The 25,339-nt window shown below is 44.7% G+C and overlaps 1 protein-coding gene across 1 annotated transcript in view; it reads left to right on the forward strand.

The window, feature by feature from the left end:
* LOC147663463 (vomeronasal type-2 receptor 26-like) overlaps positions 1 to 24,942 on the forward strand; it is a 539,064-nt gene extending 514,122 nt beyond the window's left edge. Inside the window, exon 4 of the mRNA XM_086950432.1 lies at positions 24,035 to 24,942. Coding sequence (XP_086806558.1) covers positions 24,035 to 24,942 — 908 coding nt within the window. The remainder of the gene's footprint in view (positions 1 to 24,034) is intronic.
* Positions 24,943 to 25,339: the final 397 nt, after the last annotated feature.

The following is a 25,339-nucleotide window of genomic DNA, read 5'->3' on the forward strand; positions in this document are numbered from 1 at the left end:
TGCATCACCTCCTAATTCCCCCTATCTAATTGCTCCCACAACCATACCCACTCCCTCCCCAAGGAGTGGTGTAACGGAGGATGCGGTCAGGGAGAGTAAGAAGCACACCTCCACCAAAGAACAAGGCAGCAGCCAAAGAACCCCAATGTATGACCTCCCCCGGCCCCTGTCCGTCTGTCAAAAATGAAACACATCAGGGGCCAGAACTTGGAGCCTCAATAGATAAGCAGCCACTGCTTACTAAAGCAAAAGCAACAACTGTAGCAACCACAAGAAACTGGTTAACTGCCGCACTAAAAAAACCTATGGTGGCGACTGGCAAACCAGGGCGGCAGCACCAAGACCATCTCAATAGCCCCCCCAAGGCACCACTCTGTACCAAACAACAGTAAACGGGCACTGATCACTGACTTTTTAAACGTTGTAATAGAATCCACCTCATCTAACCGACTCCGCAGTAACCCCGGCGCCCCCAACACAAGAGGCGAAACCAGCATCCCCCCAGCGAGCGAGGTTACAACACGCACCCCTAGTGGGAAAACTTCGAACCTGGAGAGTGGTAGGAAAGGTTCCCAGTCACCAAAACATCTGGAAGCCCCCCATTAAGGACTTACTGGCATCCCAAGCCTTCAGTTCCTATCGTCCAATGCCCTTATTCCTTTCGAACTCAGACATAAGCAGCACAACCAAGTCTTCGAGGCACAAATACACAACCCCCCCACTTTAGTTGATTATCCTAAACATTGGACATCATTTTCTTTTGTCTCATTTTCCCCACGTATAGATTGACCCCAAAGTCACAATGAAGGGGCCCCTGCAGAGGAGACGACCACAAACATCTCGCACTCAACTGGGAACATCTGGGCCCAGGGATTCGCCAACCCTAACCCCATTAACAAGCCTCCCTTTTCTCCACTTTTTTATGAAGCACAAGCAGAACAGAATCACTCTCAGTCCCCCCGTCAGGTAATCCAACAGGAGGCGCAATCTCCCCTCCCGGCAATGCAGGACTTAAATCTTTTTCAGCAATCACCCCCAACCAGGGAATCACTTAGCAGGACTCCGTCCTTTCTACACTCCCCTCGGTCAGTGCGCTCAATACAAAGGACAAACGGCGTCCAGGCTTCTCCTACCGAACCTGGCAGTAACTCAATTCCATCAGCCTGGCAGCTCTTGCTACAAACAATGGACACAATTGCCAAAGCAATGTCGTACCACGCAGACAAGCTGGATACCCAAGTGGACCTTTTAAACATCATAGCAATCCACGTTCAGGGGGTAGAACAGAAACTGCAAACTTTCAACAAGATGGTCTTGAGGGTGCAGCGAGACCAGGAAACTACATATCAAACGTCTAACTGCCATTGCACCCAAATAATAGACAAAGTAGCGGAGGTCCCCACCATCCAAACAGATCTACTTGTCACAAGCAGGGAAGCCACAGAAAAAAACGCCCCGCAAACAGTGCAAGATAACAATGCACTAGGGGCGACTGACCCCGAACCACCCAGCCACGTGGGAGAACAGACACAAAGCGGCGCTGTTTCCATTTCGGAACAATTCAAACACCCCAGCCCTTCATCCAACTGAAAATGGGGAGCAACCACTATCCGAGCCACTCACACCAATCAAGTTACTAACCAAGCATGAGAGAAAATGCCTAAGAAAAACAAGAAACAAAAGGCAATCTAGACAGGCAACCAACTTATTCCCTGTCCAAACCGATCAGGGACTGAAACAGAGTGACCACAATGCAGCCCTCACTCCTCCGGACACAACTCCATATAACGACCAATTGAACCATTCATCCACACAACTCACCTACGCAAACCGTCCAAATAACATCAAAAGAGAACTACTGCTGTCAGAGAAATTCTACAGTATATTTAAACCACGATTGAAAGAAAAACACCTCAAATCCACCAAGGCAATACACCCAGAGAACTCTGCAATTAAACTAAAGAATCCTACGACAGACATAAGTACACTAAGTCCACGTATAGCATCTTCAGTTACCGAAAATCTAGGGGGAGACATCTGTCACACTGACACAGGCAATAACCCTAATGCGGGAAACAACCAAGCAACCCGGATAATTGTACACAAACATCCAACCCAAAACAACGCAGATGTAACCTTGACCACTTCCTAGAGAATAACAGAGTCATCCTAGGCCGATAACTTCTTGGGAAAGGCAATACATCTAGCATCGCACCAGGACTCCTTCCCAAATTCCAATAAATTAGACTTCATCCCCCATTATGTATCAAGGGGAACCCATGACATTCTAAATAGAAGTATCCTACTTAAACTCTTTAAAGCTCTGCCCCCCTGAGTCACATAACCACCAGCGACATTGTCAGTATTGCACTTAAACAGAACACGTACTTCATGGGACAAGAAATCACCACAGCCTCGTTCTCAGCCACCTCCTTTATTGAACAAATTTGGCAGCAGAGGGACCAATTCGCAAAGTGGGGCATCAAGTTAAAAAAGATCGACCCCACCCTGCTACCCCAACCTGCTCCAACCAGTCTACCAACCAGAGGGCCTGTTAAAGGGGGCAAAAGGATCAGACCATCAAACTTCCCAAAAAAGAAACGAGTGCACAACTAAGAACATTACTATCACCTTTGCTAAGCCAGAATCCATTAAGCCCCTTGGACCCTGGGACCGAATCGGAGCCATACCATCTCAAGACATGGCATGAATCAACTCTTACGCAGCTCCCAATTGACTTCAAGGCTGTAACATCTGCTCCTGGAATGTGTTCGGGCTCAGCACAAAACTTGAAGATCCAGGCTTCATGGAATTTATTTTAAAGCATAAAATTCTTCTCTTCCAGGAAACTTGGATGATTAACCCTACCCACATAACTGGATACAAGAATTTCAGAGCCCTTCCTAAAAGGCAGGAAAACTAGGGAGAGTCAAAGGAGGTCTTTCAACGTTTGTCTCAATCGATATTCCATGGCAAGCTTCAATAATATACCTCGAGTCTTCTTGGCTGCAATGTGTCAAACTCGAAGCCCCACTTCTAACCTGTCTGCTGATACTTAACATCTTTATCCATCCAGCGTTTAGTTGGAAAAATATATGTATAGACCATTTATCAGCAACAATGACAACCCTAAAACTCGCCCACCGGGATGCAAACATCATCCTGTCAGGGGACTTTAACTTGAACTTACTGCAAGCCACTAATGAGTGTATACACGCACCTAAACAACAAGTTACGCTCAGCAAGAGGTGTGCGGTCAGTCTGGCGGAGCTTTCAATGAGAATGCTAAACGGGAGCAGCCCGACAGATTGTCCATCTGCACACACCGGGATTGCTCACAAATCTGCTTCAACAATAGACTACACTTTCACAGATCACGAGCTCTTCACCACTATCACAAACTTCCAAATATTGGATAGGACTGAAAGCGACCACCAACCGCAAACATTCATGTTACTAAATAACACAGACAACCCAGTGCCACCGAGAGTACTATCACACCAAACGCAATGCTTTAATTTAAAACGTCTGGCTTGGAAATCAGATTCAATCAACGTCATCATGGGAACCTGCACCAACCTCTTAGAAAGCCTTCAAACAGAACCCATAAACACTCAGGCATGGGAGCGCTTTATCCTAGAATTAAATTAAAAATTTTGCAAGCAGGCCACAGGAAAAAAAGTCAATAGTCACCAAGGGGCTGAATGGTTCACAAAAAACCTCAGGATGCAAAAACAACAACTGAACAAATACCTCAGGAGATTACGCACTCAGTGCTCCGCTCCCTCCCAGGACCTCCTGCAACTAATCACCAAAGCCAGAAAAAAACTTAAAAAAGCCATCAAGGCAGCAAAACAAGTGTTCCAAGAACAATTCTGGGCCAAACTCCACCAGTCTACCAAACAAAGGGACTTGAGGCAGTTCTGGGCATTAATCAACCTGTTAGCAAATGGCAAAAACTGGCATTACAACTCTGACATCATGGAGGACTCCTGGAGTGCCCACATTGATTACCTATATAACAATATGTCAATGGTTCTTCCGGCAACTCACGGATCAGAACCAGGCGAGAAGTCAATTGTTGCAGGCCATAGTAGAATCACCCCCAACCCTAAAGCATTCTAATATTCTCCGCACATCCGGAAGGAGTAAGTACTAAAAATAATTAAAAAACTGAGCCCGAGGGAGCTCCAGGACCCAACGGGTTACCAAACACTTTGTTCCGGCATAATCCCCTATTTTGGTCTGATCTCTTCACGCCACTTTTTTCTTCAATTTTAGCTTCTTCTTCCATCCCAGACTCTTGGAAGGGCAGTATTCTAAATCCCATATAAAAGTCGGGTGCCCACTCTGACCCCTCCAACTATCGTCTGATAGCCTTAATTGATGTAGAGGCCAAAATGTATGCATCAAACTTGCTGGCAGACCTGGAGGACTGGGTCGGAAGCAGTAACCTCATCCCCTACACCCAAACAGGATTCAGGGCAGGGATGGGCACACTCACTAACATCTCTGCGGTCACCATGCTCGCCAACCAAGCTCTCAAAAAGTCCAGGCCTTTGTATGCATGCTTCATAGACCTGAAAGCAGCCTTCGACAAAGTCCCAAGTGCCAAGCTATGGGTACAAATGCACAACTGGGGTGTTCCAACCAAACTCCTGGACGCCATAATCAACTTGTACTCCCAGATGTGGGTCCAGGTCAGGAAAGGAGACGGGAACAGCATAACCAAAAAGATTCAAACCCTTACCGGATTAAAACAAGGGTGTATGCTGGCACCCTGCCTCTTTAACATCTATATGGCGGACCTAGATAATCAACTATGGTCAATTCCATCAGACCCCCAAAACTGGGTAACGTCCCTACACCCAGTCTCCAATACGCGGACGATGTAGTGCTCCTCGCTCTAACACCTGTGGGTCTGCAGCGACTCATCACCAAACTAGAAGCTTATACCACCAATGCCCAATTAACCATCAACCATCAAAAAACAAAAGTGATGTGTTTTGCCAGACGTGTTAAAATCAAGGCTTATCGCAAATTCACCTGGTACTTGGATGGGCAACCTCTGTCCCCAGTAGACTCATAAAAATATCTAGGTTTCCTAACAGACCGCAACCTCAACTTCAAATTACAACTGGGGCAAGCCCGTACCAGAGCTAAACAACTGCAGTTCGCTTTCAGAGTCCTAAAGAAAAAACTTACAGGGTGCTCCACAGGCCATTTGCCTTTAAGCTATTTAAGGACAATTCTTACCCTTGATTTCATACGGCTCGGAAATCCTAAACATGAAAGATGTCATCCCCCTAAACTCAGCACAATCAACCCTTTTTAAGGTCCTGTTCTCAATCCCCCGACACATTTCACCATCCCAAATTCGTCTAGAATATGGCCTGAGAAACCAGACCCCCGATAGACAAGGGGCATTAGTTAAATACTACTGGAAAATGAGGGACACAGAGGACAACACCCTAGCACACTACTGCTGGAAGGAAATTGAAAATGAATCCAGGCAAAGTAACTCAACGCTCAGTGTACTGAAAGACTCCCTCGCGGCATTGCAAGCAGAGGAGGCCTGGCTCACCCTCCCCACTTACTCCAGTTTCAAAACAGTAGGGAACAACGCAATTAAAAGTACCTCCCTACTAATGGACAAAACAGCAGGCTCACAAAAAAAACACGCCTGGACCATGATTCAAGGCTATCAGTGGCTGAAACCTCAATCATATTTACGTGATCACTTCTCCCAGAAGAGAAAACACTACTCAACGTTATTGCGGCTGGGGTCATTCTCATCAAAAGATCTGACACCAAAAAGGAAATACCCCTGGCAACCCAAGGAATGTTGCCTATGCGGAGGTTGGGACGAGTCCTTCCTACACTTATTATGCATATGCCCTTCTCTGGTAGTGACCCGAAGAACGGTCCTCCGGGAAGTTTTCTGAAGGAACAAATACGGACATGCAGAGCTGCTGTCGTCCAATGCCTCGGGGGGCTATCAATCCAATTGTCCTGCAGAGCAATCACATTTCTCAAAATGGCTGCAATAGAACTGGAAAAAAAGGAAATCATTCACTAATTTAATAAGTTCCAGCATACCCATTAATGCCATTGTCTCAACATTTCAAATTCTTTTGTTTTTAAAATTAAAATGTATTTTTACTCATGGTGGTCACCCACCCGTTTATGATTTTTTAATGAAATCAAATAAAAGTATTTATGAATGAATGACTAACTGATTGTTTTTTTAATTAGTCATGTTTTATAGCATATATTTAAAAAATGTATATGACATAATTTTTTTGTTTATCTATTGGTTATGTTTCTTACTATATTAGTTACATTATTAGTAGCTGTGAAATTTAATGTAATTAAATGTTGTCTTTTTTAGTTCTGTATTGGGTTGTGGCTTTATAGGGGAATAAGGATATAGGGTGGGAAGTAATTTAGTTATAATAAAGTAATGTTGTTTTAAAATTAATGTTATGTGTTTAATGGACATTTAAGTTTGTTAGTTGTATTACTAGTTTTTTTATGTAAATGTTTTTGCTGGTGTGGCATTTATGGGGGTTAAGGGAGCAAAGTAATTTATTTTGAATACAATAATAATTAGTTGTAAATTATTATCTAATTAATTGATAATTATGTTAATTGTGTATTTTTTGTTTTTTAGGGGCTGGTTGTGGGATTATTGAGGTAAAGGGTGGGAAGTAATTGTTTTTTAATTCGTTAATAATTGGTTGTTAATTAATAATCATTAATTAATTGATAATTAATTATGTTAATTGTACAATTAATTGTTTTAGGTGCAGGATGTGGTATTTTTGGCATAAAGGGTGGGAAGTAATTTATCATTTAGTAATTAATAATTAATTGATAATTATTTATTTGCTAAATAATTATATTTATTGTGCAACTTTAAAAAACAATATTGGGCTGGGTTTGTGTTTTTTATTCAACATGTTTTTTATTGTATTTACTTTTTTTATTTTTATTTTTTATTTTGTTCAAGATATTTTACTTGTTTTTAGTGGTGCACCGACGGGAGTGGGAGTAGTCAATTTTACCTCACCATAATCCAACACTTTCCCTACTGTTAGACTGACTGGAGTGGGGATAGGTCATTTTACCACTCTGCAATCCATCACTTTCCCTTCCGTTGCAATTACTGGAGTGGAAATAGGAAATTTTACCCCTCCGCAATCCAACACTTTCCCTACTGTTGCACTGACTGGAGTTTGAATAGTAAATGTAACCCTTGCAATGCAATACTTTCTCTACTGTTCTACAGACTGGAGAGGGAATAATAAATGTTACCCCTCCGTAATCCAACACTTTCCCTACTGTTAGACTGACTGGAGTGGGGATAGTACATTTTACCCCTCCGCAATCCAACACTTTCCCTACTGTTGCGCTGACTGGAGCGGGAATATAATTTTTTGTTGTTAATTATAATATTTTTTGTCGTGTTAATTGTTTTGGGAATAGTAAATGGTAGTATTTTCAAATATTATATTTTAATAAATGTTATATTTATTGTAGAACATCCTATTTTTGTGTGATTTAAAGTATTTTTTTTAATTTTATTTTACATGGGAAATTTATGTTTATTTATTTTTATTTTTAATAATGTACTTTATTTTGTTATTTTATGTTATGTTATGTTATAAAAAATGTATAAAGCGCATGTACACCAAGGTTTCATGGCGCTATTCTGAACTGGTCGCAGCCAAAAAGAAAAACGTGTTAGTCGTGTGCTTGTTTGAATAACCATGTTTTGAGAAGTTTCCTAAAACACAATAGTCCTGTGCAAGACTGTATCTCCAAGGGGAACGGGTTCCACAGCTGTGGGGCCAGGTATGCAAAACGACAGCCTCTATGTAGTTTCAAGTTGAATTTTGGAGTGACTAACAGGTGGAGATGTTCGGAGCGAAGATCCCGGGTATGGATATACCTAGATAACAAATTATTAAGGAATATGGGACTGTGGCTATTTAGTGATTTAAAAGTTAGACAGCCTGTCTTAAAAGCAGACCGTTGAGGCAGAGGGAGCCAATGTAATTTTTTTAAGAGAGGTCTGGCAGATTGCCACCTGGGCTGCTGGTGGATCAATCTTGCTGCCTGATACTGCACCAGCTGGAGCCGCTTAGTCAGGCAGAGTGGTAACCCTAAATAGATCGAGTTGGCATAGTCCAGGTGGGACAGTACCAAACCTATCACCACCTGTATTAGTGCTGCATTAGTAAGCAGGTGGCGGATCTTTTGCAATTGAAAGAAGCAGGTTGAGACCATTGTCCCTATTTGGGTCTTCAGAAATAAATCTCTGTCTATGGTCACCCTGAGGCTTTTTAGAGAGGTAGAGGGCTTGCGGGGGGCAAGTTCTGCTGGCCAATAGTGAGGACCCCAGGAGACCTGGCTTCCCCCTATCAGTAGCACCTCAGTCTTGCCTGGGTTAAGTTTCAGGTGATTGTAGTCCATCCAATGACGGATGTATAACATGGTTTCCTGAAAATTAGTGATTGAATTGAGGGAGTTGTCTATGATGAATGTGAGCTGTAGATCATCGGCATAGTTGAATGTCGTCACATTCCTGTCTTTTAAGGACTTGATTAAGGGTTGGAGGTACAGATTAAACAGGTGAGGGGATAAAGAGGAACCCTGTGGGACCCCGCACGAAGTAGTCAACTTGGGTGCGGTAAAATTAGCCAGGCGTACTGCTTGGGTGCGGCCCTCTAAAAAGGATTCAATCCAATATAGGGCAGGGCCCTGGATACCAGCCTGTCTGACATGGTCCCCCAGTATCCTATGGTCAACCTATTGTGTTTTTATCTAGGAACCTATATCGATATTCCTATTTTATGCCTTTTTCTGGGTATAATCAATAATGTCCCTATAATGGCATGAGAAATATATCCATATCTAACTGCAGCCCATGCAGTCACATTAAGCAAGGCTACTTCCCCGGACTCCTAGAAAGCACAACGAGTTCTCTAAACACACCAAACCTCCAGCAACCTGGGAAATCCCCATTTGCTTTTGTTTTGATTTTTCATAGAACTCCTGCGAGCACTGTAAGAACGGCCAGTTCTTGGGGACATCTTTATTGACGTCTTATGTCCACCCTTACGTCAGACCCGGCACCTTTCAGGTATAAATATACCAACGTTGCCTTAAGCAAACACATGGTGGTGGTTTTGGAGCAGAGCAGTTATCTACTTGCCCGAGAGCCCAGCTGATGCGAGAGCACACGGACGCTGCCCCTCCTCCTTGACGCACTGAGAAAGACACTGTCTTTTTCTCCAGCCGAGAAAATCCAGCTCCGGCGTTTCCAGCCCACCCTTGTGGGTTGCTGGGATATCGAGTCCTGACAAAGAGATACCAGACCTCCGGCTTTCTAATACCAAGTTACGGAGCTGACTAAACCCTCTAAGAGAATTCTTGATTCAGATTCCTGGCAAAACAAACTTAACTTAAACTGCTACTTCCTTACTCCTTCCCACGTATTAGGCTTAGGTCAGGTACACCGGGATAGGCATAGTTTAGAAGCACCAGTTGAGTACGTTAGTCAATGTATATATATACGTATAGATTTTATCCATTTTAAGTATCTTATGGCTAAGAAACCATATCAATGCTTTTACGGTATTATTTCATAATACTTCTTTTACTGTACGCACTTTACTTTACATTAAGTATTGCAATTGTGGCAATTCATTTCTCTTGCATGAGAAGGAAGACTGCTCAATAAATTATACCTTTTTATTCAGAACGCCGTCTCTCTTTTCTCTGCACTCTGGTGAAACTAAGTACGCACAATTGACTGAGTGAAATAGCTGTCTATTGTTTTCACACAACTCTAGAGATACACTCTTATTCTGAGGGAGCAAAGTTGTCATGTTATATGGTTGTCAGAAGCTAATCCCTTCTTGTCTTTCCAGGGAGGTTAAACTCCTCCTCGTTTATTTGAGAACGTTTCTAGTGACCTCTGAGCTAGATGGCAAAACTGGAGTCTAATATAGTCAGTATAGACCTAGTCGACCTCAGTCCTACGTCTACACTGCTGAATATATTATTTCAATGCGCAGAGCCTATTGGGAATATAGGAACTACACTACAAACCGTGTCAAACAGGGCCGATAAGTCCAGGAGCACCAAAGACTGAGGGGTGTCTGAATCAGCTTTCCTACATATATCATCCAGGACTGCCAGTATGACTGAGTCCGTGGAGTTGGCAGGACAAAATCCTGCCTGATGGGGGTCCAAATAACCAGATTGTTCCATAAAATTAGATAGGAATTTAGCCACATGTGCCTCAAATATTTTAGCTAGGTATGGGAGTGCATATATTGGACAATAGTTAGAGGGATTAGATGGATCTGCTGCAGGTTTTTTAACCAAAGGGCCCACTATTGCATGTTTAAATGGTTTAGAGACACAGCCCTGTGACAGTGATGCATTCAGGAGAGACATAGCAGGCTGCGGGAAGGTGGAAAAAATTTCTTTCAAGATATATGGCGGGCAGCAGTCCCGCAGTTAGCCATATTTTACTTTCAACAATAGGAAGGAGAACGCATTCGGGCTAATCGCAGGGAACTGTTCTAGCAGTGAGTTGTTTGTGGGTGTGGCCAGGAGAGGTTCATTGGGAGAAGTGCAAGGGATGCTGGCTTTAATTGTGGCTATTTTCTCAAAGAAAAAGTTATTCAAATTGTCACAAATCTCCTGAGTAGGAGTAGATTCGAGCAAAACTCTTTCGGCATTTGATAGCTTATTCACAATCGAGAAAATCTCCTTTGATTTATTACTGGAGTTCAGAATCCTAGTAGAGAAGTGAGCTACCTTTGCCGCATTAATGGCTTCATGATAATTTTTCTGCGCCTCTATATAAAGGAGCTTATCTTCAGGAGTGTATTTTAGTCTCCATTTTTGCTCTCTTTGTCGAAGTGCTAGCTTCTGTTCTCTTAGTTCATTGGAGAACCATTTATGCGCGTTAGCCCGTCGATTGAATCTAAGTTTCTTATATGGAATGAACTTATCACTGACATTTTGGAGCCATGATGTGATATGGGCTTCATGGATATTTAGATACTGAGTAGGCATTGGGATTGAGCCAGCTAAGGAGTTCATGAACTCCGTTCTATTGAGGGTACCCCAGCTTCTTATCATGCCCCCCTCAACCGGGGGAGACTTAATACTGGGAGGTACTGTTAATCGAGAATGTTATAGGATAGTGGTCGGACCATAAACATGGAAGTATCATAGGGGCAGAGATATTAAGATTCATGGTATATGACCCTTATTATGTGTCGCCAAGGACAAATGCTGAATAAGGTTAAGGTTAGTTAGTAACTCTGTAAGTTCATGTGAGTGAGGGCCACCGAGTGTGTCGCTAAACCAGTAGTTAAAATCACCAATTAGTATAATATTAGTGTAGTTGGTTGGTATATTTGATAATTGTCAAGAAATCAAGGAAGACTAGCTAGGTTTATACAGGTTAGACTCAGTGGAGTACGTATACGTACTCCACTGAGTCTAACCTGTATAAACCTAGCTAGTCTTCCTTGATTTCTTGACATATAAAAGCGGGGATTCAGACTAGCTTACCTAGTCCTCCCTCTCTCTTTTGATTTAGTGATATTTGATAATTGCTCACTCAGTGTAAGGGGAAATAATGGCATATACTGAGGAGGCCTATAGATTACAACACACATCAGTGAAGGAGAATCTGATTCCAATGTAATGACCGAATTATCCACTGCCACAAGGTTCGAAGAAGAGACTGTGGTAAATGTTAGGTTGCGATGGATAATTGCAGCCACTCCCCCCCGATTTACCGGATGGACGGTCCGCATGGAGAATATAATAATCATTAGGTAGTGCAGCCAGGATATCAGGTGAAGAATCCGAGGTTCACCAGGTTTCAGTTCAAATCAAAATATCAGGTCGATCAGTTACCAATAGCATGAATACCTCAAACTGATGTTTAACTAGGGAGCGTGTATTTAAATAGTGTACGCGAAGCGATACCTGCTCAGAAGAGATGGCATCAACTTTCCGCTCCATACTGGTTGAAATTTCTTGAAAGCTATTGCGTGGCTGATAGATCCTATTCCTGTCCAGGTAGATTTTAGTGGCAGGGTCTAGTGGGAACGACACCCGGTGAAGCCCTCGAAGTTCCTCTGAGGTAAAATTGAGGAATCGGGCAGAGTGACTAGCCCCTAGCCCTGTGCTGGCTTGGACGGGCGCAGACGGGGTTGCCTTTGGCGTGCCCGCTGCGTGGGTCCGCTGCACTCCCGCGGCATTGGAAATTCAAATACAAGTTCCCCGCCTAATTCTCCGCCCCGCCCTTAGTGATTGACTGAGCAGAGGGGAACACCGTGGCTCGTTAAGGAGTCAGCGCCGGCTATGTCGGTAACAGTTTCTCAGTTTCGAGATTCAATTCAAATTCACAATTTTAAAAGGTGCATTAAGGTGCGACACAGCGGTTTTTAAAACAAAAGAATAAAAACATAGTGCAACACAAGCAATTTTTTTCCGCAAGGTAGCTGCGCAGTTTTCAGAGTGCCCACTCCTGTGCTAGAACCATTCAAATACAAGTTCCCCGCCTAATTCTCCGCCCCGCCCTTAGTGATTGGCTGAGCAGAGGGGAACACCGTGGCTCGTTAAGGAGTCAGCGCCGGCTATTTCGGTAACAGTTTCTCCGTGTTGTGATTTATATAATTATGTGTTTGTTTTATTATGATAGTAATATTTTAAAATGTTAATATTTTTTGTTTGTAAATTATGTATAATTAAATTGTAAAACAAAAGTCTTGTTTACTTTTTATTTTTATTAAATTGGTTTTCTTCTTAAATATTTTACATTTATGGTGTATTTAAATATGTATGCATATATTTTTTGATAATATATTATTTACATTTTCTTTAATTATATTATTATTTTAAATATTAGTTTGTTATGTATTTTTAACAGTAAGTTAATTTGTTATATTTGGTAAAATATATTTTAAATTAAATATATATTTAAAAATCGATATATAATGCAACTATATTATTGTAAATGATATATTGTTCTCAATATTTTCGTACTTACCTTTTTTCTTCAATTCTATTTTCATCGATATTCTGTCAGTGAACCAGAACGTGAATCTGTGTATGCTAAGGTACGGGGTCTGGTACAAGAGATCTTTGATTTATAATCATTTATCTTCTGTAGAAGGGTAGGGGTTTAGGTTACTCAGTTATATAACATGACAGGGCTTTTCATGGTATAAAGTTTATTGTCCATCCTAACAGTATTTTTACTTTGCATTTGTTTTATAATTGTGGCCCGAGTACTGCACTTCAGAGCACAATAGTTTAAATAAATATTCAAAATTTCCTTTGTGTCTCTTGTTTATCTTATTGCGGACAAGTGTGAGTGAGAGAGTGAAAATATGTGTCCTGTTACTGTGATCCCTGAGAGGGTCGAGAGTGCTGAGTTCTGGGATGCCAATTTGCTTGTTCCTCTGGTAAGCTTAGGAGGGCAAGTGAGGCACTATATCTAGTCAGACTCAAACTTATAGACACTGAGGTGGTATGGTTACTCATTCCCTACATACCGATGTTCTATAGCCCCAAGCATAGTTCCGTACCTGAGAAGAATCCCTCCACAGGAGAGCTATGCCCCCATCTAACACATTCCTCATAAGGGATGCCTATGCTATGCTTGGGGGATTCAGCCTTAACAATGCAGGCTGAGCCACGCATTCAGTTTCCCCGCAAGCTCAACCATCCATGCCTTAACCACGCACATGCCTTAACAGCGCATATATGTGGTTATAGCAGTGCAAGGTATAGATGCTGGGATTCAACACAATGGTACAGCACACCACACAGTATGTAATAACAATAATAAGAATATCAATAAGCCATGGAATTTATCTTTTCTTGTTTTTATTCCAAATCTTCATACATAAGTAGCCAGACTAAGACTGGTTCTTACTGTTAAAGCTTTGGAAAACATAATCCCTGACGCAATTCTGATAATCATTCGCCCTGAAGAAGTCCTTCGGACGAAACGCGTTGGCTACTTATGTATGAAGATTTGGAATAAAAACAAGAAAAGAGAAATTCCATGGCTTATTGATATTCTTATTATTGTTATTACATACAGTGTGGTGTGCTGTACCATTGTGTTGAATTGTATATAGTGCCTTTGGCATTGACTTTGGAGGTCTAGGGTTATGTGGCCTCTGGTTTCTGGCACCCATAAATAAAACTAGACCAAGACATAAAGAATAGAGTGCAGTCAAGTGTCTTACCCTATACCCCTGTTCTAGCATCTCTAGATGCTGGGATGGACAGGCCCAGGAGCTGGAAGGATCGGGAGAGGGCGCGTTGAGGTAAGTGGAGCTGGGTCTGGGTTTTGGGGGCTGGAGTAGTTTTTTAAGGGATGAGGATAGTTTTAGGGCTCAGGCGGTGTGGATAGTTTTTTGGGCTGGGGGTTCTGGATAGTGTCTTAAGCTCATTGGGGCAGTGTAGTCTTTAGTTTCAGGGGGTTTAGGGTCGTTTTAGCACTCATGGGGAGTCAGGGCAGTGTTTAGGTCTTAGGATAAGGTAGTGTTTAGGGCTTGGGGGTTTGCGTAGGTTTTAGAGCTCAGGGGGGTGTCAGGGTAGTGTTTAGGACCTGGGGTCAGGGTAGTGTTTAGGGCTCAGGCAGGATAGTGTTAAGGGCTCAGGGGGTTTGGGTAGTGCTTAGGGCTTACGGGGGTTGGGCAGTGTTTAGGGCTCAGAGGGGTCAGGGTAGTGGTTAGGGCTCAGGGAATGGGGGTAAGAGTGTGCTATTTACCACACATCCCTTTACCGGTCTTGACTTTACCACAAAAACGTGTGGTAAAGGCATGTGTGGTAAAGGCATGCATGGTAAAGGCATGCAGGGTGAATAAATGTGTTGGTTAGATGCATTCGTTGTTGGGGTCTCATAGTAGAGGCACGTGTGGTTTAGCCATGCATGCCTATGTCATACATCCTATTCTTGGAAACCAACCTCTTGTGACTACATTTGCTGATCTAAAAAAAGCCCTTGGGCACAGGAAACAGAGTGTTCTATAGGACCTTCAGGAACTCCGGAAGGTATATATAGTTGTGTAAAGTGCTCCTTTACCCATGGGCAGGGAGGCAGCTTGCTCCTATGGTCAGCTGCTGTTTTATATTTTTTTCTCTGCGTTTTCTGATAGGAATTAAATGCAAGCTCATGCTATGAATATGCCGAGGTGCTTGACCCCCAGGGCTTCCCAGCAAGGGATTTCCACCAGTCTGCTTCCATCAGCTTCCAAAACAATATAAATGCAATTGATGTATTACAGTTAATGAAGAGCCATGAAAACAAGTCAAAAACCTCACGGATTTCAAAAACCCTCCGAACCGATCGATCTGGGTCAGAGATATAAAGCAGGATATTATCCAAAAATAGGGATATGAACTCCTCCCAATCAGTGTCACTCCCTAACCCGTGTATTAGCAAATTTGTTCGCAACCAACATGACAGGGGTTTGATCGCCATCTCAAACAGCAGGAGGGAGAGTAGACATGTCTGGTGCCCCTGCCCAATTCTATGGAAAAGCCATCATTTAGTTTCACCCTGGCCAATGGATCTTTGTATAATATCCTCACCCATGTCAAGCCCTTCCATTGGGTCCCATTTTTGGAGGATTATCATTAGACAGAGTCAAACACCTTCCTGGCGTCTAAAGAAAGGAAGAGCTTCAGCTCAGCAATATGATTGCAATGCACCAGGCACCCCACCAATCTGTGGAGACTGTGTCTGGTGCCCCTAAAAGGCATAAACCCTCACTGTTTGTGTATGAGTGCTGCTCTATGGATGTCCCTATGCAAAGTCCACTCCGTGGGCTCTGTTGTACATCAATTGGAGTCGGCCTCTTAGATGCGTTTTTGCACACCTGAACAATGCTGGGGGAAATCTGTTTGGCCCCAGAGTGATTCTGATTTTCATTTGGCTGATTGCCTCAGCTAACTCTTCACCAGAGATGTCTGCCTCCATGGAATCACTCAAATCTCCCCTTAACGTAGGCGCCAGCTCCTCTCCCACAAAGTCAGAAAGGGCCCTTTGGTCAACTCCCTCTAGCCTGGTAATAAAGTATCTCCAAATGTGTCACAAAGGCTCATGCTATGTAAACCCAGGATCTCTGCCCTGGACCCAGAATCCCCTCAAATGTCTGCTTTCCTTCGCATACAGTTTGCCTTTCTTTGCCCTGTATCTTTTCACCACCTCTTGATAGAGCGGGTGCCTCAATTCATTATTCCCTGTCTCTAGCTGACTCTTCATGACCCTCCCCCTGAGCCATCTGTGCCTCTTGAGCTGCCACCTCTTTATCTCTCTCTTTGTGTTTGCCCATAATGTGTGCAAACAGGATTTCTCTTGAAACTGTCTTGTATGTCTCTCACAGGATGACCTACGAGGCAGCTGTTCACCAGTTCTTCTGGAAGTATTAGGGGCTATTCTCCATCATGAGTTTCTCATTCTACCAGGCTGCTAGGTCCTAGGGGTCCAATTTCCACTCCTCCCTTGATCTCTTAAATGCTTTTCTGCTGAAGTACTGTCAGTGGTGAGTGGTTAGATATGCCCTGTGAGTGTATCTCTGAGTGCCCAAATAATCCTACTTGGTGTTTAATGGCAGAGGAATAGTAGAAGGAGTCTAATTGGAGTTACAGGTGTCTTGGTGGGTTTCCTGATGTTCCTCTCAGCACAGGTGTACAAATCCCATGGTCTTTAGGAAAATCTCTAGGAGTGGGTTGTGTCTTGGTCTTGGTAGATCGCCTGATTTTGTCATTTTATCTCTTTATCCATGATGTATTAAATTTAGGACATCTCAATCAGCAGGACCGGGCCCACCACTTCCGCTAGTCACATTCACATTTTGTCTAGCCCAATTGTTTGTAAACCCGCAGGAAAAACCAAGTGGCCAGTATGAGGGAGAGCCCAGTCCACTGACCACTCACTGCTGCTTGGCATCCCAACTTATCTGTCCATGTGTTTGATACCCTGAGGGGTAGCGATCAGTGAACCAGAATGTCTACCCCTCTTGATCTTGGTGAGTATCTGTCATGCACTAGTGGAGTGTCCTGCCATGGTGAAGTATTCTACTAGCATTTCCTGTAGGATGCATCTCTTGGAGGAGAATATTTGGATTTAGTTGTGTCAAGTATTTCCACGTTATACCCACTTCCATTTGCATCCTAGCCAACTTATGTTACAGGATAACACCTTAAGCAGAAGACTCTTGTCTGTTAGGCGATATGTGACCATTGTCGAGAGTGTCTCCCTTGGGCCCATATTTTTCAATTTTGTAGGTATCTCAGTGTACCATTAACCATCCCCTGAATGACCCCCACCCAAGCGCCTCACATTGTGGTTTCAAAATGTCCTGTGCCCCCAATGCCCGGGGTATCTGTAGCCCACCAACAACAATACCAACATTGCATTTATGAATAACAAGTTTTCACTCAGGAATCTTACTCCAGAACTATAGTGGTGCTGGGTAGGCTGTAGTCACCCTTCTTGTCACCCTTGCTGTATTCACTCTTCTTATCTAGCCAGCCCAGCATCTGGAATAAGTCGTAGGCCACTCAACAGTCTCTCATCGGCCTGTACGAGCCATCGGTAACTTCAAATTATTGTGCCCGCCGTAATTGGAGTGGACTACTGGACTGTCAGTTTCTCCTGAGCATTCCTTTGTCCCCATAGTCGCTTTAATTCCCTTCTGAGTCATTCATCAAGGCCGCCTTTTTGTTGCTTGACCCCCAAAATCTGAAGCTCTGGATGTCCGCAATCACCTTGACTCATTCCGCCTCTGCCTGGGATCTTATTGGAGCTAACGCTGACCCCCAAGGTCTTCTCTGCCTCGGTTTTTGCCTCCTGCACTTTTGATTAGTAGATTGTTTGCCTTGATCCAGGAGGGGGTAGCAACCCCACTCCCAGGCGTCTGCAGTCGCGTGGAAAAAGTGTATTTAAGGTTTTGTGGAGGTGTTGCTTTACCACACAGAATTATTTCTTTGTTTGCGGATGGCATTGGCATAGTTGGGATAAATATTCACTTTGGCATCATCCATTTGCCAGGGTCTGTGTGTCCGTGCCAAATGCAGGATATGGTCCCTGTCGCGGAAGTTGTGCGGCAATGCCACTATTGGTTGAGATAGTTTGGCTTGGTTAATCATCAGTATTTTGGCTGCTTTGCCTTTGAGAACCTCCCTGGGGAGCCAGTCCTCCAGAAACATGCATGGCTCCTCCTTTAACTCTGTGACTCCCACTATTCTCACATTGTTCTGTCTCGACCGGCCTTCTGCGTCTTCGACATTTTCCTAAAGATGGGCAACTGTTTGTAGTAGGGTCTGGAATTCTGCATCACTACCCCTAAACCAGGCCCCAGATCTCCCAAGATTTGCTCTGTTCCATCCACTCTCTCCACCAGTTTCTTGTTGTCTGTCCTCAGGAGACCAAGATCCAAGTCTAATGCGTTCTTCCTGTTTTCTGGGGCTAGTTCTGTGTTCTTATTTGCTTGATAGTGCCTGCGTGATTCTTTAGTCCATTCTCTGGTGGTCTACATCCATCCCTACTGTAAGGGAGTCTAGGAGGGTTTGACATGGGACACATATTCCTTGGCTTTGGCGGGACATCCTCTCTAGGTCTCGGGGGCACCCCTTGGTCATCCATCATTCAGGATGGGTTGCAGTGTGAGGTCTGATGTCTGGTCAAACACCGTCTTCTTCTGCCCCCATCAGGGCCTCCCAACGTTACCCCCATTGGGGCCAACCATGTAGCTGCAATGTTTACAGTGCACGCCCAGCAGGACGTCAACCCACAGCCCCTCACCTAGGCACAAGCACCCTCCACCTACCTCTTAGTTCCACAGCACGTCACTGCATAATTCTCAACTACAGCTCTCGTTATACCCCGTGTCTCCACTCTTTTGCATCACACCTCCTGCTCACAGCCAAGAGGGACAAGTATAATTCAGGGGGGCAGCTCTGCAGTCCCACCAGGTACTTCAGTACTCCCATGTAGACACCACCTGAGCCGGCCCCTTCACAGTGCTCAGAGGTGCCTCTTTATGGTCCTTGTTTCTAGTCAACCTCTTTAGAGGTCATTCTTCAGCTGGTCGCAATACAGGGGCCTTCCCTGACCTCCCAGAGTCTACTGTGCTCCAGTTGGTCCCTTCTATGGCCTCCTGTGGTCTGCATCAAATCCGGGGCCCCACAGGCCCTCAAGCCACCTGGATGTCGTTGTGCTGTTTGATCAGTCAGAGCCCCAAATCTCATAGCCCCCCAGCCTCCATTGTCCCGCTAGAGCAATCAGGGTTCTTTAACACCATCAGTGCTGCAGCAATTCCCCCTCTGTGCTGACTCTCATTTACTACCATTGTTCATGACAAGCTCAGCTCGTCATGAGCACACGAGCAGTGTACTGCATGACGAGCTCAGCTCGCCATGAGCATCGAAGGGGTTAAGTGGCAAAGGCACCCAGCCGGCCCCACACTTTGTCCATTGGTCACCACCTTTTGTCTTTGCCTCTCTCCTGGCTATGTTGGATCAAGCTTTTGCCCGTTTCAGCGGCCCCCTCCACTGTGCTTACAGATGCCAGCCACTCTGGGGGCACATTGTGGAGGGGGGCTGGTATATCTATGATGATGGGCCAGGCCATGAACAAAGCTCCTTAAAATGCCTCCTTCCTGACTGCCATCTTAGCCATGACCCCATTTGCTACTATTTTGTCACCTTTAGGGCAGTAGTAACATTAGGCATGTAACTTGTGAATAACAATGGTCCTATTTATTTGTGGGTGGTGGCTGGTATTAGCATGTTCATTAATAAACTTCTCCTTACCTCATCCTAATCCCCTCCCTGCTCCTCCCTAAACTACTCAATCAATCAATCAATACACTTGTAGAGCGCGCTACTCACCCGTCTGGGTCTCAAGGCGCTGGGGAGGGGGGGTGCCGCTACTGCTCGAAGGGCCAGGTCTTGAGGTGTTTCCTGAATGTGTGGTGCTCTTGGGTCAGTCGTAGGTGGGTGGGCGGGGAGGGAGTTCCACGTTTTGGCCACCAGGTAGGAGAATGATCTTCCTCTGGCGGTGGTACTGCGGATCCATGGGACGGTGGCGAGGGCGAGGCTGGCGGACTGGATTTTGCGTGTTGGAGTGTAGAATGTGATGCGGTTGCTGATGTATACAGGGCCTATGTCGTGGAACGCTTTGTGTGTGTGGGTGAGGAGCCTGAACATGATCCTTTTGTTGACGGGGAGCCAGTGCAGGTCTCTCAGGTGGGCTGATATGTGGCTGTGGCAGGGGATGTCGAGGATGAGTCGTGCGAATGCCTTCTGTATGCGTTGGAGTCTTTTCTGAAGTTTGACTGTGGTTCCGGCATATAGGGCATTCCCAAAGTCTAGTCGGCTGGTGACGAGGGCCTGGGTGACTACTCCCATTTACCTGCAGCTATTCCCTATTTTTGCACAGCTCCAGGATTCCCTTTTACATTAATTACAAAGGGCCCAATTCCGATGTTGGACGGGCGGAGTCCATCCAACATCAGTTGAGACTGGAACCGAATGACCTCCTGTCTTTGGTTCCAGCCCCGCAAGTAGGGTCTGTCACAATCCTATTCTTTACAATGGGAGCATGCATTCTGAATGGAATGCATGCTTCTATTGCAAAGAGCAGAGGTGCAGTTCATCCCTGCTCCCCGAGGCAGGCACCTTAAAGTGCCTGTCACCGGGTTCAGGGATCAAAAGGAGGGCATGATAAGTGCCCCCTAGGCTGCCATTTGGCGGCCTTGCACCCATGGGAGCCCTGCTGGTGGCCCCCAAAGTCAGATTTCCGAAGCCTTTCTGTGTCAAAAAGGCCGGCAAAGAAAGGCTGTGGGAATCGGCCATTGTAATCCCTCAGTCGGAAAGAGCCGGCCGAGGAATTACTGAAGGCTTCCGAATGGCAAACAGGCTCTCTGAGCCCATCGGAGGCCATTTGGAAATCCTATTCAGATTCCCTTCCGACTCACCCTATGAACATCGGTCAGTTGGAAAGGAATCCAACCAGTCGATTAGGATGAGGTCTGAAGGGCTCCAACCGACGGTCTGAGCTGTTTCAGCCTGCATCGTAATTGAGCCCTTAGTAGGAAAGACATGCATGTAAAATATACAACAGCTGGTGGTGGAGATTTCGAACCGAAGGCTTTTGACCTGCAATATGTAGAACCTGCAATATGTACTACAAAGTGCAGTTTGTGAATTAGACCCCTGGTGTGCCCTTCTCTGAATGTAAATGGGAGCATCATGCTTGAAGAAGGCAGAAGGAGGGCGAGTATGACCTGTACAAATTCTTTGCCCCAGGATATTCAGGATGGTACCCCTTTTCTACCACACACACTCAGGGCAAGGACCTAATTTTCTGCATTACGGTACTGTACCTTGCACACCCAAGGCTCATACATCATTTTTTTCAGTAGAGTAAATTATCTTACTCACTCAGGCCACAGATCTCAGTTTCGACAGTACTCTACACTACTGTAGACACTCAGGCAAAGAACAGTACAGTACATTGTACACTGATTGCACAGATGTTAGTGTCTGCAGCACAGCATGGTACTGTGCACACTCAGGGACAGATCTCACTTTCTGCAGCACAGCGCTTTACCGTGCACACTCAGGGCACAGGTATTCAGTTTACAGATCAAAGATGAGAGCTCCTAAGTTGCAGACATGTAACTGGAAGTTCATTTACGGAACATCTTAAATGGCAATCAAAGACCTCTTCGCATATGTGGTCCGGCTGCATTAAACTTCAGGTCTAAAGATGGACTTTATATCTAAACTCAGGGACATATTTACAATGCCCCTGTGGCACTTTTACTGAGTGTCAGTTTTGTGATACTACAGAGGCACAGTGTGCGGGCCTATAGCTACAAGGCCAAGCAAAGCCACCCTGTGTGGCTTTTCATGGCTTTGTAAATATGCATTAAGGCAATGCCTTACTCTGCCTGAAAGGGACGTTCCATTGGTGTTATTGTGGGTGTTCCCACGCAACACCCATGGGCTTTGACACTGCCTCAGATTTACAACATAGCGTAAATCTGGGTCAGTGTCAAAGCTGATGCCTTCCCAAAGCAGACGTAACAAGGATAAATGTGTTTATTACTCATTTTTCCCTCTTTCCATGTGTGCTGCATTCCGAAGCATACATATAACGGGAACAATGTCCCCGTTGATGTCCCTTCCTGCTCAAAAATAATCATGCCAACAACACAGACTCCCTTACACCATTGTGAAAGGGCGCATGCATTGGCGCTCGGCTGCAGTTTGTGTGTCAGCGCTGACAGAAAGGACAGGAATGTGCTATATCTTGTAGATACGGTGCACTCCTCCCCTTATCTTTTGCTGTAGAGCAGCACAGACAGAAGGCTTGTGGCGCTGCCCTATGCAAAAATATTTTAAATTTGTGCCTCAGACTTAAGGTCTTAAGTTAGAATTCAGATGTAGAGTAGGACTTCAGGTCTAAGCATAGAGTTGAGGTCTAAACGTTGACGTCAGGTCTAAAGATAGACTTTAGATCTAAACTTAAACGTCAGTTGTGACTTTGTCCATGCTACTTAAGTAAACCATACAATAATTCGCAGAAGACATCCCGAAAATGCCTTAAACAACCCCTTCTGAAGAAAAGCTTTCATGTGCACCAGTTAGAACAGAGTATCCCACCTGTGTGTCTAAGGGACAGGCTCTAGCACACAACATGTGTCAATCCACAATCTTCTGCACTATGGCATTCAAACATTATCCAAGGAATTGGTTCTAAATCGACTAGAATAAGATGTGTTTCTTCAAAAAAGCAACACTCTTTATTCTGGGAAATACATAATAGGATTGATTCAAATTTGATTTGATCAATCAACCATGGGGAATATTTACAAGGGGATTGCGCTACTGGAACGTCACTTTTACCAATGTTCCAGTGGTGCATTGCCCTGCATCAGATCTATAAAGTGGCGTTAAGTCACTTTTTGTGGCTTAACGCCACTTTGTAAATATGGTACCCTTTTATGTAGGTATCTGCATGAAAGGGGTGTGAAATGGGTGTTGCTGTGGGTGATTCACCGTCGGGAGCACTACCTTGCTGGTGCTGCGAATGTCCAACGACCGATGCGGCCCCACCCACTCCGCGCAACTGCTGCACTGCCGCAAAAAAACGGCTGCGACTAAAGTATTAAATACTGTTTTGTTGTTTACAGTTTGATATTAGTCTATTTATAGTTCAAAATTTGACAGTGGAAACCTTAATTAGAGAACAAAGAGCTGTACATGGAGGTATTGGGACGCAAGAACAGAGAGAGGAGACATTTTAGGATACTGCAGAGGAGGGGTCTTGAAGTTAATGAGGCTTATTTAAGATCTGGAGATTAGATTAAAACATTGAAAAATTCACATAATGTAGCATAAGGGGCTGCATTTCCAACCCAGCAGCACCAGGGTAAATACAATAAGGAGACTTTTTCCAAGCAGGGGCCAGACCCTTACGTTACAGGTGCTGCTAGATGATCCCTTCTCTAAGGATATTCTTTTATTGGCTGAGGACATGTCTCTGAGAAAAGGAGCATCTTCCTGTTGCCCATGTGCATGACCCATTGACGACTAATACATACTTGTATGTAGACAGGATGAGTGTATCCACCCCCTTTCAGCCAATCACGTCAATAATATGTTGATACTACTCCTAGTTTTGGGATGGCACTCAAGCGCAGTATGGTAACTCCTGCAAGCTGGCAGTTGTGACTATGTCTGTCCTTCTGGACACCTCAATGGAGATGCCGGATCAATATCCATTTTTAGTAATGGCTTTCTAAGGCCCAGTGCGCATGTTCCACAGACAGTACACCCTCACACAGGTACACATCTAGCCGCAGGACAGGTCTGAATAACTATAATGTGTCACATTCCACTCATCTCTCCCTACTTGAAAGCATCTTCTGTAATACTGAACAATTTTCTTTTCCTGCAGATATGGCAAACTGCTTAGCATGCCCTGAAGATCAGTGGTCCAATCAGAAGAGAGATGCTTGTATTCCACGGGTGATAGAGTTCCTGGCCTATGAGGATCAGCTGGGAGTTGCCTTAACCTCTATTACAAGTTTCTTCTCCCTCCTCACTGCTGGAGTGCTGGGAATCTTTATTAAATACCGGATCACACCTCTCGTTAAAGCCAATAACAGAGATCTCAGCTACATCCTCCTTGTCTCCCTCCTGCTGTCCTTCCTCTGCTGTCTTCTGTTCATTGGACGTCCTTCAAAGACTTCCTGTCTCCTCCGGCAAACTGCATTTGGGATCATTTTCACTATTGCTGTTTCTTCGGTTTTAGCCAAAACTATCACAGTGATCATCGCCTTCAACGCCACTAAGCCGGGCAGCAAGCTCAGAAAGTGGGTGGACCCACGAGTGTCCAGCTTTTTGGTGCTCTTCTGCTCACTGGGGGAGGTGGTGATCTGTACTGTGTGGCTCCTCAGCTCTGCCCCGTTCCCAGACATTGACACCAGATCAGAAACTGGGAAGATGATCTTACAGTGCAACGAGGGTTCTGCTGTTGCCTTCTATGCTGCGGTTGGTTATATGGGAGTCTTGGCTCTTCTGAGTTTTGTTGTCGCCTCCATAGCTAGAAAGTTGCCGGCTACTTTCAACGAGGCCCAGTTTATCACCTTCAGCATGCTGGTGTTCTGCAGCGTCTGGGTCTCCTTCATCCCAGCGTACCTGAGCACCAAGGGCAGGTACATGGTGGCCGTGGAGATCTTCGCCATCCTGACATCCAGTGCTGGATTACTGGGCTGTATCTTCATCCCCAAAGTCTACATCATCCTCCTTAGGCCTGAGCTCAACACCAAGGAATATCTAATGGGGAGACAAGGGACCCCCTGAGACTTACAGGACTGGGATAGTTGTATCTCACAATACTGAGCGACAAATCATCGTTCCGCAACAATATCAAGTGCAGATTATTGGATAGCACTATATCGTCAAGTTAGGCATATATAAGTGTGTATTTAGATTTACTATTCTTAACTTCACATCTATGGATCTAATTTTGAGGGCGGACAGACTCATGTGCAACGCATCCCTGTACTACGTGACAGGCTCCATGCAGTGCCAGTCACTTGGTACCGGGATCTATTTGGGGACACCATAGGTGGCCCCCACACCAAAAGAAAAGGGTCTGGGGTGTTGGGGGGGCTCGTTACCAGGCTGATGAACCGCCATAGGAAAGGCTGGCAGGGAGGTAACATCCTAATCCAAACGGCTGTGCCTGGTGTGCAAC

The sequence above is a fragment of the Lissotriton vulgaris genome, unplaced genomic scaffold (genome assembly GCF_964263255.1).
Source record: "Lissotriton vulgaris unplaced genomic scaffold, aLisVul1.2 SCAFFOLD_246, whole genome shotgun sequence".
Taxonomy (NCBI): domain Eukaryota; kingdom Metazoa; phylum Chordata; class Amphibia; order Caudata; family Salamandridae; genus Lissotriton; species Lissotriton vulgaris.